Source organism: Thamnophis elegans, chromosome 15, assembly GCF_009769535.1.
Source record: "Thamnophis elegans isolate rThaEle1 chromosome 15, rThaEle1.pri, whole genome shotgun sequence".
Lineage (NCBI taxonomy): Eukaryota > Metazoa > Chordata > Lepidosauria > Squamata > Colubridae > Thamnophis > Thamnophis elegans.
Genome location: NC_045555.1, coordinates 19,548,686 through 19,562,677, shown reverse-complemented (window position 1 = coordinate 19,562,677; position 13,992 = coordinate 19,548,686). Strand labels below are relative to the sequence as shown.

Below are 13,992 nucleotides of genomic sequence, written 5' to 3'. Positions count from 1 at the left end.
CTGACGTGTGAGTACCGGAGCTGCCAAGAGCGGTTGGACGATACTCAGTTTGGAACAATTATACTGAGGTAATCGGGACAAAGCATCGGCCATGAAGTTCTTTCCGCCCGGGATATACTTGAGAGTGAAATTGAAACGGTTAAAATATTGGGCCCACCGCATCTGTTTGGGGGAGAGACGCCGAGGTGTGCGTAACGCTTCCAAGTTCTTGTGGTCAGTCCACACTTCAAATGGGTGTTTAGAGCCTTCGAGAAAATGGCGCCAAGTAGCGAGGGCCCAACGGACCGCAAAAGCCTCCTTCTCCCAAACCGCCCAGCGCCGTTCTGTGTCAGTGAGTTTACGTGAGGTGTACGCGCAAGGCTGTAAGTTACCTTGGTCATTGGCTTGTAGCAGAACGGCCCCAACAGCGACATCACTGGCATCCGCCTGGACGACGAAAGGCTGGTTGAGATCAGGATGTTTAAGAACTGGTTCAGCGGCAAAAAGGCGTTTAAGTTTTTCGAATGCCGCCTGGCATTCCATGGTCCAGTCCAAAGGCTTATTGGGTTTTGGCTTCGGGTCGCCTTTAGTCTTGAGTAAATTAGTGATAGGGAGAGCAATGTTGGCAAAAGAGGGAATAAATTGACGGTAGAAATTAGCGAAACCCAAAAATTTTTGCAACTGTTTACGAGTTTTGGGAGCGTCCCACTCAGTGACCGCCTTCACTTTTTCAGGGTCCATTTCAACGCCATTCGAGGAGATACGGTAGCCCAGATAGTCAATAGTCGTTTGGTGAAACTCGCACTTAGACAATTTGGCATATAGGTTGGCAGCACGGAGTTTTTTCAAGACAGTGCGCACCAGATTGACGTGGTGGTCGTAAGAGCGAGTATAAATGAGGATATCGTCTAGATAGACGATAACGCCCTTATAGAGATGATCGTGGAGGATCTCATTAATGAATTGCATGAACACAGCAGGAGCCCCCTGTAGGCCAAAAGGCATAACCCGGAACTGGAAACAACCAAGAGGGCAGTTGAATGCGGTCTTCCATTCGTCCCCTTCCTTAATGCGTACTCTATAGTAAGCTTCCCGCAGGTCCAATTTTGTGAAGATGCGGCCCTTCCCAAGTTGCGCTAACAAGTCCTTCATCAGTGGTAGTGGGTAGAGGTTTTGAGTACAGATTGCGTTAAGGTTGCGAAAGTCACAGCACAAACGAAGAGACCCATCTTTCTTTTCACGAAATAGGACAGGGGCAGCCACTTTGGGTCGAGCCGGTTCAATGAAACCACGATTCAAATTTTTGTCAATGAAAGAACGCATCTCCTCCATTTCCCTGGGTGACATGGAGTAAATGCGGGGTTTTGGGAGTTTGACCCCGGGTAAAATGTCAATGGAGCAATCAGTAGGCCTGTGGGGGGGTAGAATGTCCGAAGATCAGTCGCTGAAGACGTCCCTAAGATCCAAATATTCTTTCGGGATTTTTTCCTCTCCTGCAATCCTCTCCTGCCCTCTAGCGGCTACTTCAGGAACATCAGTGAGGTCAGGTTGGTCCGGAGAGCCCTCCCCCACTGGAGGCACCTTCGAGCGAACACGCAAGCGGCCTGTCCGCCAATTTATGTGAGGGTTCCACTTCCGGAGCCATGGGATGCCCAAAATGAGTGGTCTGTCCATGCCAGGTGCGACCACAAAAGAGATTAATTCAGTGTGGGTACCCATTTTCATTTCCAAAGGCTCAGTAAAAAAATGGGCGCCCCCCCCCCCCCCCGCAATCGAGCCATCTATTTGGCAAAACACCATCGGGGTTTTCAAAGTGCGCAATTTGATACCCAATTTTTCTACCATGGCGGGATTGATCATGGATCGGGAACAGCCAGAATCAAGTAAAGCTAGGAGGGTGGTAGGGGTCCCCTCAGGAGGAACTTTTAATTCAATAGGGATGAGAAGGGGCCCCTTGTTTGAACTCACCCAGCGAGGCGATGTGTCGTCATCAGAGTCTTCAGAAGAAGAGGAGTTAGCATCTGCGTCACCCTCTAATGGCTGGGCAAAAGGAGGGGGGTTGGTTTCCCCAGCGAACGCTGTCTCCTTCTTCTTCTTATCAGGGCCCCTGGCAGGCTTGTCCTCACGTCTGGGAGGGGGTTGGGCAGAGAGAGGCAGTTTTGCCCGGCATTCGGGGGCGGTGTGTCCAAGCTTGCCACAACGAAAGCATGTTAACGGTCTAGAGGAGCCAGAAGGGGGCCCTCTTGCGTCGCCTCGTCGTTTGGAGAACGATTGCGTAGTAGGAGGGGGGAGGGACCGGGCAGCCTTCTCCTTCCGCTTCCTTCTTTCTTCAGTGGCATAACGCAGACGGATTAAGTCAAGCTCGGCGTCTGCAGCATGCTCAAACCACGTGATTAAGCGTCTTGGCAGGTTACGATTGACACATTGTTGATAAATGTCTGCGTTCAACCCTTCGGCAAATCTGTCCAGAAGGGCGTCCTCCCCCCATCCTCTCATGTATTGTGAGAGACACTGAAATTCCTGGATGTATTGGGCGACAGGTCTATCGTCCTGGTCAAAGGTTAAAAACTTCAATTTGTTCCGCTTCTCAGTTAATGGGTCATCAAAACGTTGACGGAAAGCCTCCATAAAACGGTTGAAATTCCCCAAGAGGGGAGATCCAGACATGTGCAAAGCAGTCGACCACGCAGCCGCCTCACCATCCAAAGATAAAAGGATCATTCTGACCCTTAAAGTGTCAGATTCAAAGTCCCGCCCATAAATTTCCATGTAGTTAAAAACTTGCATAAGAAAGGAGGGAAGGCTAGAAGAATCCCCCTTAAAACGTACAGGCAAGGGAGGGATTTTAGCCATTCGATGTCTTCGGGGGGGAGGCTGGGGGGGAGGTCCTCTTTGATCAGCGAAACCTCTAGCCGCAGGGGGAGATGCGGGCCGAGGGGGGGGGGGAATCCTGGCGTGGGTAACGTTGCCAGTTTCTCCAGTCTCTTTCCTCCTCCCCCCTTCTCTCTTCCAAAAATGTTTGACCCCAATAATCAGGTAATTCACTCCGGTGGGGTTTTCTCATCGGGCCCCGGTGCTGATAGCCTCTCCATTCTCCTTCATCGCCCCCTCTGCTTTCCCCACAGTACCTTTGGTTCCAATAGTCAGGGACTTCACTCGCCTGAATTTTGCTCACAGCACCTGGCTCCAGCGAAGTTTGTGGAGGTGGTCTTTGGGTGAGCCCAGCATTCCAGCTTGTCTCTATCTCTCTTTGCCCCGCTGAAATTGACCAACGGGGTGGGGGGGAAGGTTCAGGCTGACTGGAAATTTGCAGTTGAAATAAATCTTCGTGCAGAGGTCGGTCAGACGGGCTGGGCTGGTGTAAAGAAAGGTCGGGAGGTCCTAGTTCACTGGAATCCCCTCCAGCTGCGCCCTCCTCCTCTTTGGTCGGAGAAGACATTCTTTCCCTTCTCGGCAGACGTAAATCTCCTGGAAAGGGATATATTCAGATCTTGCTTCTTGTCAGGGCCCACTCCACTCCATAATTAGGAAAGAAGACTAAGAGACTCCATGGGTTGGAAATCCAAAGTACTTTTACTAATTATAAATGGTAAGCGGGCAGTAGTGAAGCAAGATCTGAATAATATGGCGCGAAAGCAATTGATATATAGGCAAACCCGTTCCCCCCCCCTTAGGATCAAAGCTCCAGTCCAATCATAAGTCCTTCAAATGTCAGGTGTGAGATAACTTCAAAAAGACAGGCCGAAGATGGAATGTGTAGGCCGTTGATGCAGGCGGGAAACACGTACGCATGCGTAATTCCCAACGACTGGTACATCCTAGAACATTCCTCCAGCACATCAATTAAATCCCTCCCACATACACGCCCCCCCCTCCCCGTTTCATGGCAGCTGAAGCAACAGCAAAGCAGAAGCTGACACGCATTCTGGACTAGCTGAAGTCGCCGGATGCTCTTCAAGGGCAGCCCCATGTAGAGCACATTGCAGTATTCCAGCCTAGAGGTCACAAGGGCCCGAGTGACTGTTGTGAGAGCCTCCCGGTTCAGGTAGGGTCGCAACTGGCGTACCAGGCGAACCTGGGCAAATGCCCCCCTGGTCACAGCCGTCAGATGGTGGTCGAAAGTCAGCTGTGGATCCAGGAGGACTCCCAAGTTGCGAACCCTCTCTGAGGGGTATAAAATTTGACCCCCCAGCCTGAGCGATGGAACACTGGTCGAATTTTTGGGAGGGAAACACAACAGCCACGCAGTCTTCTCCGGGTTGAGTACAAGCTTGTTAGCCCTCATCCAGTCCCTAACGGCTTCAAGACCCCGGTTCACCACGTCCACTGCTTCATTGAGTTGGCACGGGGCGGACAGATACAACTGAGTATCGTCCGCGTATTGATGGTATCTTAACCCATGCCTCCGAATGATCTCGCCCAGCGGTTTCATGTAGATGTTAAATAGTAGGGGGGATAAGACCGAACCCTGCGGCACCCCGTATGTTAGGGGCCTAGGGGTTGATCTCTGCCCCACAACTAACACCGACTGCGACCTGTCCGAGAGGTAGGAGGAGAACCACTGCAAAACAGTGCCTCCCACCCCCACCTCTCGCAGTCGTCGCAGAAGGATACCATGGTCGATGGTATCGAAAGCCGCCGAGAGGTCAAGGAGAACCAGGATGGAGGCGTGGCCTCCATCTCTGGCTCTCCAGAGATCATCGGTCAATGCGACCAAAGCGGTTTCTGTGCTGTAACCAGGTCTGAAGCCCGACTGGAAGGGGTCAAGATAGCTGGCTTCCTCCAAGGACCGTTGAAGCTGGAAGGCCACCACCTTCTCAACAACCTTCCCCACAAAGGGGAGGTTGGAGACTGGACGATAGTTGTTGAGAACAGCTGGATCCAAAGATGGCTTCTTCAGGAGGGGTCTCACCACCGCCGCTTTAAGTGCGGCGGGGAAGTGCCCCTCCCGAAGAGAGGCGGTAACAACCGCCTGGATCCAGCCTCGTGTCACCTCACTGCTGTTGGGTGAGGTGCATAAATGAATGAATGCATCACCTTGTTTTCTAATACATATTTAGCACATACTGTATATTAGAGTTTTGTGAAGTACAGAAAACAGTCTCCTCCAAAAAGTCAAAGGGACAATAAAGAACAAACATGACAATTCAGTGCCAGAATTCAAAGTGATCAATCTCCTTCCTTCTCACATTCTGAGGATTTTTCTTAGAATAATTCCCCTTCCTATAAACCAGTGGTGGGATTCAAAAAAATTTACTATCAGTTCTGTGGGCATGGGTTGGTGGGCATGGCAGGGGGAGGATAATGTAAAATCTCCATTCCCTACCAATCAGCTGGGACTTGGGAGGCAGAAAATAGATGGGGGCGGGGCCAGTCAAGAGGTGGTATTTACCGGTTCTCTGAACTACTCAAAATTTCCGCTATCGGTTCTCCAGAACTGGTCAGAACCTGCTGAATACCACCTCTGCTATACACCATATACAATTATACTGCAGGAGAAGAGAGGGCAGAACTGGGGGCAGAATTAAGCATATCATCACCTTAAGAGTTGTTACGTTTCCACATACAGGCCCTTTCTGGATTCTGCTTACCCTTATCTGGTGTCAATTTAGTCTTTAACTTTAGTTGCCTAGATTCCTATGCATAGGCTTGAATAATGCTTTTACGCTATAACTTTACGGGATGATCCTGATATTCTACATATGATATATACATAAATAATTTATGAACAAAAAACCAAGCATATTTCACATCCAATTAATTTATTCAGAAGTTGTGACAGAATAAAGACCAAGTTGCTGGTAATTCACTGCTGAAAAGCAGAGAAATTAAAAACTCCAAGGGTTTGAGAATGAGGAAAAGATCAAGAGTAGAGATTTGAGGAAGGTTTTCTGCAAATAAATTCAGGGGCAGAAAATCTACTTGCTATATAGAAGCCTCTCCGATCAGCTGTCCCCACATTCAATTCCTTGCTCAGATCCAAACTAGACTGATGGTCTATAATTGGATATCTTGAGAGGTTCGTTTTTAATGTAAAAAGTAGTCAGAGGGGAGGGGATGTCAAAATTGGAACAAAACCAAAAGGGTAAAAATGAGACATTTAATTCTTTCCTCTCTGACATATTTTCATCTGCCATGACACCTCACTCTACTGTCAAGCCTCACTGGCTAACCCTTTGGCCATACTAAATCCACACCAATGGTGGGGTTCAAAATTTTTTACTACCGTTTCTGTGGGTGTGGACATGGCAGGGCAAGGATACTGCAAAATCCCCATTCCCTCCTGATCAGCTGGGACTTGGAAGGCAGAATAGATGGGGGCGGGGCCAATAAGAAGTGGTATTTACCGGTTCTCCGAACTACTCAAACTTTCCGCTACCGGTTCTCCAGAACTGGTCAGAACCTGCTGAATACCACTTCTGGTCCACGCCGACTTTCAACTTCCCATAAACATAAGAAGGCTATGCATTTTATATATTCATCTAAATCTTAATCAGACTTATTCAAAAGTATTTTGAATATTTACCAAAGAAATACTGGGCAAAAATATATTAGTCACATATATATCATGATACAAATACTAGTAAAATATATAAGCCCCACAACTATCACATTAGAATTATTGCATGTGATCAATCTTGTTAATTGATTTGAAAGTTTGATTAAACAGGATATACTGCAAGATGGCATTACTTACCAAGGAAGGAACAAATGGAGCCAAAATTCCTCCAAACCTACAAACCATTGAGCATACACCCAAACCAGCATTTCTGTTTTATAAAAGAAATACCAGTTAGTATTTATCCAAAGGAAAAATAAGACTAATCTACAGATTCATGCTAAATAATGCATTGTAGTTTTTCATTGAATTTAGCTTTTAAACTGGATCAATCTTGCTTTGTGATCTTATATCACCATCCTATTATTTCCTCCACCACATAATATTGTTCAATATTATCAACTGGAAAAATATTGTTTATACTTCAAGAATTTCCTTGAATAGAAATAATGAAACTTCAACTCTTCCTCTACAGATTCTATAGAGACACCTGAGATGGTCTTGCTCGTCTGTCTGAAAAGATTTGAACTTGTTACTCCTAAAAAAGTGAACAGGGATCTCAGAGTGCTGAGCTCAGCCACCTATCTTTTAGAATAGTGTTGGCGAACCTTTTCGGTATCGACTGCCAAAATGGGAGCATGTGCCCATGCTGAAAACTGGAAGAGCAGCTGCCTGGTTCGCATACGTGCATGAGGAAGATGCTCTGACAGGTTTCTGACATGCGTAGGCGCACGGGCCAGCTGGTCTTCATTCACACCAAAAACTGGAAAACCAGGTGGCTGGTGCACATGCGCGTGCCCGAAACCAGAAGATCGTATTTCCAGCGGGCACATGTGCACTGGGCAGCTGCTCTTCCGGTTTCCAGCACACATACAAACACACACACACACACGTGTGAAGACCAACTGGCCGTTGCGCTGGAACCCTGAAGAGCAATGGGCAAAGGCTCACGTGCCCAGAGAGATGGATCTGGGTGCCACTTCTGGCATGTGCCCTCTGGAATGAACTCCCCTCAGGGATTCGGACCCTCACCTCTCTCCAGGCCTTCCGAAAAGCCGTCAAAACCTGGCTTTGCCGGCAGGCCTGGGGTTGATGAGTTCCCTCCCCTCTCGACTTGTATGGTTGCGTAATTCTTGCTTATTTTAATTATTTGTATTCTGTTTTATGTTCCCCCTTTTCCCTTTTTGAATTGTTCGCCGCCCTGAGTCCTTCCCGGAGAAGGGCGGCATACAAATAATAAAATTCAATTCAATGTGTGCCATAGGTTTGCCATCATGGCTTTAGAACCATATCCCTTCTGGCTCTCAAGCTCCATGTGGTAGTAAATGCTTCTTTGTGGGAAAGGGTGATGCCACCTGTCTTGAACGAGGTGATATCCGTCACCTCCTCAAGAAGCCGTCGCTGAACTCCAGTCAATACCCTTTGGCTGATGGCATCTGCATGATGCCCAATCTGCTGGGATTGTATTGGCTGGGTAGAAACACCTGGAAAAAGGCATTCCTTCAGACAATCAGCTCTTGCTTGAGGGGGCGGGAGAGGACTTTGTACAGCTTCATGCTATGCACAAATTGTTCTCATTTCTGGACTGGAAGGTCCTATTCATGGTGGCTTGTCATCTCCGAATTGGCTTAACGTGACATGCTTTATAGCACGTGTGTCAAACTCATCACATCATGTGATGTATCACGACTTTTTTTGCCTTTGTGGAGCCGGGGTGGGCGTGGCCTGCAGGCCGCCAGTTTGACACCTCTGCTTTATAGGGCGCTTCCCTCAAAATTCATTCAAAAGCTGACATTGTTCCAAAATAAAGCAGCCTGGGCACTTTCATTTCATTTCATATAATACTCATGTGATAACTGTGTTCTGGGAGATGCACGGGATTACAACAGACCACTAGGTGGCATTAAATTGCCATATTTATGTTCTTCAGTGTCCTGTGCAATAGAAAAATATTTTCAAAAGAGAAGAATAATTTCAAAATGTCCTGCAATATTACCTCAAACAACATTTTATGAATAAATAACTAACTAAATAAATGAATAAACATCAGAGATTTATTAAGGGATACCGTTAAAAGGCCCACTCAAGTCACAGAGATAATCACGCAAAATTAGATCTAGCGGTGAAGCCACCAGGCTGGACAGCAGGAGACTGTGGGTTTTAATCCTGCCTTAGCCACAAAAGCCAGCTGGATGAATTTGGGCCAGTCACTCTCTCTCAACCTAACCCACCTCACAGGGTGGTTGTTGTGAATAAAATAGGAGGAGTAAGGTGTATTGGATATCTTTGCTATATATCTTTGGTGTGCGTGTGCGGGTGTGTGTGTGTGTGTGTTCCAGCCTAACTTTGGAACACCTTGAGCAATTTCAACCAAACTTGGTACACAGATGACATACTCTCTAGAAACAAATACTGTGGGGGTAAGACACCCCTCACGCCCCTCGGGGGAGGGGGTTTCTATTAAGATACAGCCTGTTGTGCCTTAAAATGGCTTTTATTGTACTATCGTAAAATGGCTTCTACTGTACAGCACAGTGGAGTTGCCAGGGTAACGGCCTCACAGTACTCCACAAGGGGACTCTCTCTGATAAGGCAGAAAATCCAACATTAGAAATTACGTTTGGTCCGGACATTTTCCCCCTATAAATAAATACCCGGACAATGCTGGGTTATCAAGTAGTACATAAATAAATGCAGATAATGTAAAACTGGATAGCTTTCTAAAAAGAAATCTGAAAGTACATGTAGAATGAAATATCCTTTCAACCATATTTTTTTGTCCTTTCTTTACATCTTAGAGTGGCTTCTTCTCTCATTTCTCCTCCAACATTTTAATATTAATATGAAAATAACTATGTCATGATTTGCCATCATTCACAAGAGAAGAGGAAGCTTGATCGTTCTGAGACAAGACAAACGATATCCACTGAAGAGCACTGGGCGTTCATCTTTAGAGGCAAGAGATTCTTATAGAAGATATTTTTTACAGACAGCTCCGACATCTAATTCAGAAGTGTGAAGGTTTGTCTGCAATATGTAACTGCTGATGTGATTTCAGATGGCTTATATACATTATATATTGTGAGAATTTAAGGTTTTGGAAATAAATATAAAAACAACAATGTTAAAAGTCTGCTTACCTTACGACTGTGGGATATAGCTCTGAAGTATAGATGTATACAATGTTGAAGGCAGCACTTACAGTCAATTTCCCATATAAAGCCAAAATTCTGGTACTGAAGAAAAATCCTTAAACAGAACATAGGACAATTAAACAAACATTTCCCACCTTCTAATAAACAACAGTAGAATAATAGGCAGCTCTATTTAGAAATAAATTCCTCTGTTTAGTATACCTTTGGTGCAGAGCAACCTGTAATTAGCACAAAGGGAAAACAACTCCAATTTTAAATGACACCCTTACTGGTGGGCATCAGGATGCTTGGCTAGGGGCAAGGAAAACGCCTGCATCTGGATAATTTCTCCAATGCTATAGTTCAGTGATAGCGTGTGCGCGCTCATCTGGTCCGCAACCCAGAAGAGGAGCTGCCCAGGGGCATGTGCTTGCCCAAAAATGAACTTCCAGTTTCCAGCGCATGCATGTCTTCCAGTTACTGGCGTGTTTGCGCACACGAAGTTCAGCTGGTTGATGCGCATGCTCATGCCGGAAAATGGAAGACCAGCTTTTCCAGTTTCCGGCACTGCTGCATGCACTAAGACCAGCTGATTGTCATGAGCGCATGTGGGCCAGAAACCCTGAAGAGGAATGGGCAACACCGCGTGTGCCAGGTGACATGGTCCCATGGGCCACTATGGGCATGAGTGCCATAGGTTCGCCACCACAGGTATAGTGAAGCTCATGGCAAATATGATCATTTTCCCTGAGATTCTTACTAATTATCTGGTACCTTGGAAAAGAAGGAAGCAAATGAACTGCAGGATACTTCAAAGATTGCCAATGGTTAAAGAAAAAAAACCTATTCATGGCTTAGCAGTTTACAATACTAATAAAGAAGTATTACTATTTCACACTGATTCTGTGTAGCAGCCTCTCAAAATACCATTAATAGCTCTACACACTGACCCTCATTAAATTAAAACTGGGCATGCAATAAAGTCTTTATTTAGCAATAATCTTATTCATCTGAAAAAGCTATTCTAGATTTGGTTTTAATTTATTTTAAGTTTATTTTAAAAATTATTTGAACCTGGCTTGTTATTAGCATACTAGGAGCACTTGTCTTTCAATATCTGTGCCAAGGAAAATTTGGTTTGCTTCAGAAAGAACATACTTACTCCTGTTATTTTCTGGTAAGGACATGGTTAAAATGCAAGCAAGGCCCGCAAATATCAAAAAAGCAGCTGTACTTTTACGTCTTCCTGACCTAGTGCAGAAAAATAGTACAAATTTATATTGGATTTCCACAAAGATACATGTTTTAGAATATTTTTATTCATTATTCCATATAACTGTTTAAAAGAAATGAACCTAAACTGCAGAAGGGCAAGCAGTTACCAACAGAACAATGTAGGAAAATAATAAATATGAATTTCTTTCCACATTTCAAGAGGAGTACCATATTTTTCAAAGTATAAGACGCACCTTTTTTCCTCAAAAAAGAGGCTGAAAATCTGGGTGCGACATACATCAAATACAGCATTTTTTGCCTCCCGAAGCCCCACCCCTTTCACCAAAATGCCCGTGCATACCTTTATGGAGGCTTTCATAGAGTTCCTGGGGGCTGGGGAGGGCAGAAATGAGCAAAAAAACAAGACCTTTTTTGCCCCCCCAGCCCCCAGCAGCACTCTGCAAGCCCCACCCCCAAGGCTATTCATGCCTTTTTTTAAAAAAAATAGCGGGCCTGTTTTTGCAAAAACAGACCATTTTGGGGAGGTTTGCAGCGTGCAAAAACTTTTTTTTTCTTTTGGAAAGCTCTTTAACTGATCGATGAGAATCACATTGGTCAAGTGCTGTGCCAGCAGAAACAAAGTCACCGATTTCCTTCTCCAGCACATGAATACACCTGGAAACATTTACCTACCTACCTATTCTCTCTCTCCCTAAATACCTACTGTATTTTTTTTCTCTCTCTATCCCTCTACCTACCAACCTACCTACTGTCTCTCTTCCTACCTACTGTATTTCTCTATCTCTATTTCTCTCCCTACCTACCTACTGTATTTCTTTCTCTCTCTCTCTCTCTCTCTCTCCCTCTACCTACCAACCTACCTACTCTTTCTCTCTCCCTACCTATCTACTGTATTTTTCTCTCTCAGCTTCCGGGAAAAAATACTGTGAGGATAAGACACCCCTAACAACCCTTGGGGTGTGTGTTCTGTTAAGATACACCCTGTTGTGCCTTAAAATGGCTTCTACTGTACAGGGTGATAAGTAAATGGAAAAGGTTTCTGTCGCACATATGTGGTAGTTGTTCCCGACTCTAGGGTGCAGTGCTCATCTCCATTTCAAAACTGAAGAGCCAGTGCTGTCCAAAGACATCTCTGTAGTCATGCAGTCGGCATGACTAAACACCGAAGGTGCATGGAATACTGTTACCTTCCCACCAAAGGTGGTCCCTATTTTTCAACTGCATTTTTACATGCTTTCGAACTGCTAGGTTGGCAGAAGCTGGGACAAGTAACAGGAGCTCACTTCATTACACGGCACTAAGGTTTCGAACCACCAAACTGCCAACCTTTCTGATTGACAAGCTCACTGTTTTAACCACTAGCAACACTTTATAAGATAGTGTCAGATACAAAAGGATCTTGATGCATTTGAACATTGGGCTCTATCCAACAAAATGCAATCCAGTGGTAAGAAAGATTTTTTTCCCTATACATATGCATTTCATTTCGAGAAAATCAAATGCACAAGTATAGAATAGGTGGTATCTGGCTGAAGAAAAGTGGCTATGTGAAGGATCTAGGTGTCATAGTGGACAACAACTTAAGCCAGCGGTGTGCTACAGCTGCCAAAAAGCTATTATAACCATAGGCTATATCAACCGAGGGATAGTATTCAAAATCAAATGAAGTAATAGTACTGCTTTATACTGCACTGGTTAAGACCACACTTGGAATCAGGGATGGTATTCAGCTGGTTCTGATGAACTGGTAGTGGGAATTGTGAATAGTTCACAGAACTGGCAAATATTACCTCTGTCTGGCCCTGTCTCCATCTATTCACTGCCTCCCAGCTGATTGGCTGGGTCTTCTTTTGTTGCCCTGCACAGGAGAATAGACCTGGAAAGCAGGATAGTGGGGTGGGGAGGGAATGGGATTTTGGAGTATCGTTCCCCTAGAGTGGGTGGGAATGGAGATTTTGCAGTATCCTTCACCTGCCACATTCACCAAGCCACGCCATGCCCACAGTAAAAAAATTGAATACCACCACTGCTTGGAATACCACATCCAGTTCTGGTAAATCACAATGCAAACAAGATACTAAGACTCTAGAAAGAATGCAGAGAAGAGCAACAAAGATGATTAGGGGTCTGGAGGCTAAACAGTACAATAAATAGTTGTGGGAACTAGGTATGTCTAGTCTAATAAAGAGAAGGACTAGGGATGACATGCTAGGAGTCTTCCAATATTTGAGGGCTTGTTACACAGAAGAAAGGGTCAACCTATTCTCCAAAGTAACTCAGGCAGGACAAGAAGTAACACACGGTTTTTAAAGAGAGAAATTTCGTGACAGTGAGAACAATTAATCAGTGCAATTAATGGCTTGCCTCCAGAAATTGTGAGTGCTTAATCACTGGAGGTTTTCAAGAAGAGATTGGACAATTACTTGTCCAGAGTGATATGGGGTCTCCTGTTCAAGCAGGGGATTGGACTAGAAGACCTCCAAGGTCCTTTCCAACCCAGTTATTCTATATCCTTTCGTAAAAATAAAAAGAAGTGTGAGATGTATGAAGTCATTTTTAAAAATCTTCATTCGTAACAGCATTTATGAGCAGATTTGATACATTTATCTATGCTGAAAATGTATATAAACTAATTAACATATAGAAATAAATTCAAGAGTGATGTTACTCTATACCATGTTATCTAAACATAGAAACAGAAAGTTATTGATCTTACCAAGATTTCTCAATGAAAAACATGCAAAGTGGAAATGCTGGAACTTCTACGAGACCAGAAAGAGCCACATTTAAATAAAGATTTCCTCCTAATTCACCGGCATTCAGTGTTAAACCGTAATATACAAAGCTGCACACATACCTAAAGGTATTAATGAAAGATTGGTTATTTTAAACATGTATACAGATCATGTAAGCTTTAATTACTTGTATACTAAATGAAGACAAATATACAATAGACAAATACCAGCTTATGAAGCAGTGAAGTTATAAATCATGTACTAAGTATGGTATTTTTAATTCCATTCAATTGTGTCCAATTTTGGAGACTGCTTGGACGAGTCCCTGCAGATTTCTTGGCTAGGTTTT

General features: G+C 44.7%; 1 protein-coding gene across 2 annotated transcripts in view; it reads right to left on the bottom strand.

Annotated features, from left to right (window-relative positions):
* The window catches only part of LOC116518445 (solute carrier family 22 member 15-like), a 39,922-nt gene that overhangs the window by 4,997 nt on the left and 20,933 nt on the right, over window positions 1-13,992 (bottom strand). For both annotated transcript variants that reach the window (XM_032231841.1, XM_032231840.1), the window contains exons 7-10: window positions 13,625-13,765; window positions 10,835-10,923; window positions 9,679-9,787; window positions 6,677-6,749 (exon numbers count right to left, since the gene is read on the bottom strand). In XM_032231841.1, coding sequence (XP_032087732.1) covers window positions 6,677-6,749; window positions 9,679-9,787; window positions 10,835-10,923; window positions 13,625-13,765 — 412 coding nt within the window. The remainder of the gene's footprint in view (window positions 1-6,676; window positions 6,750-9,678; window positions 9,788-10,834; window positions 10,924-13,624; window positions 13,766-13,992) is intronic.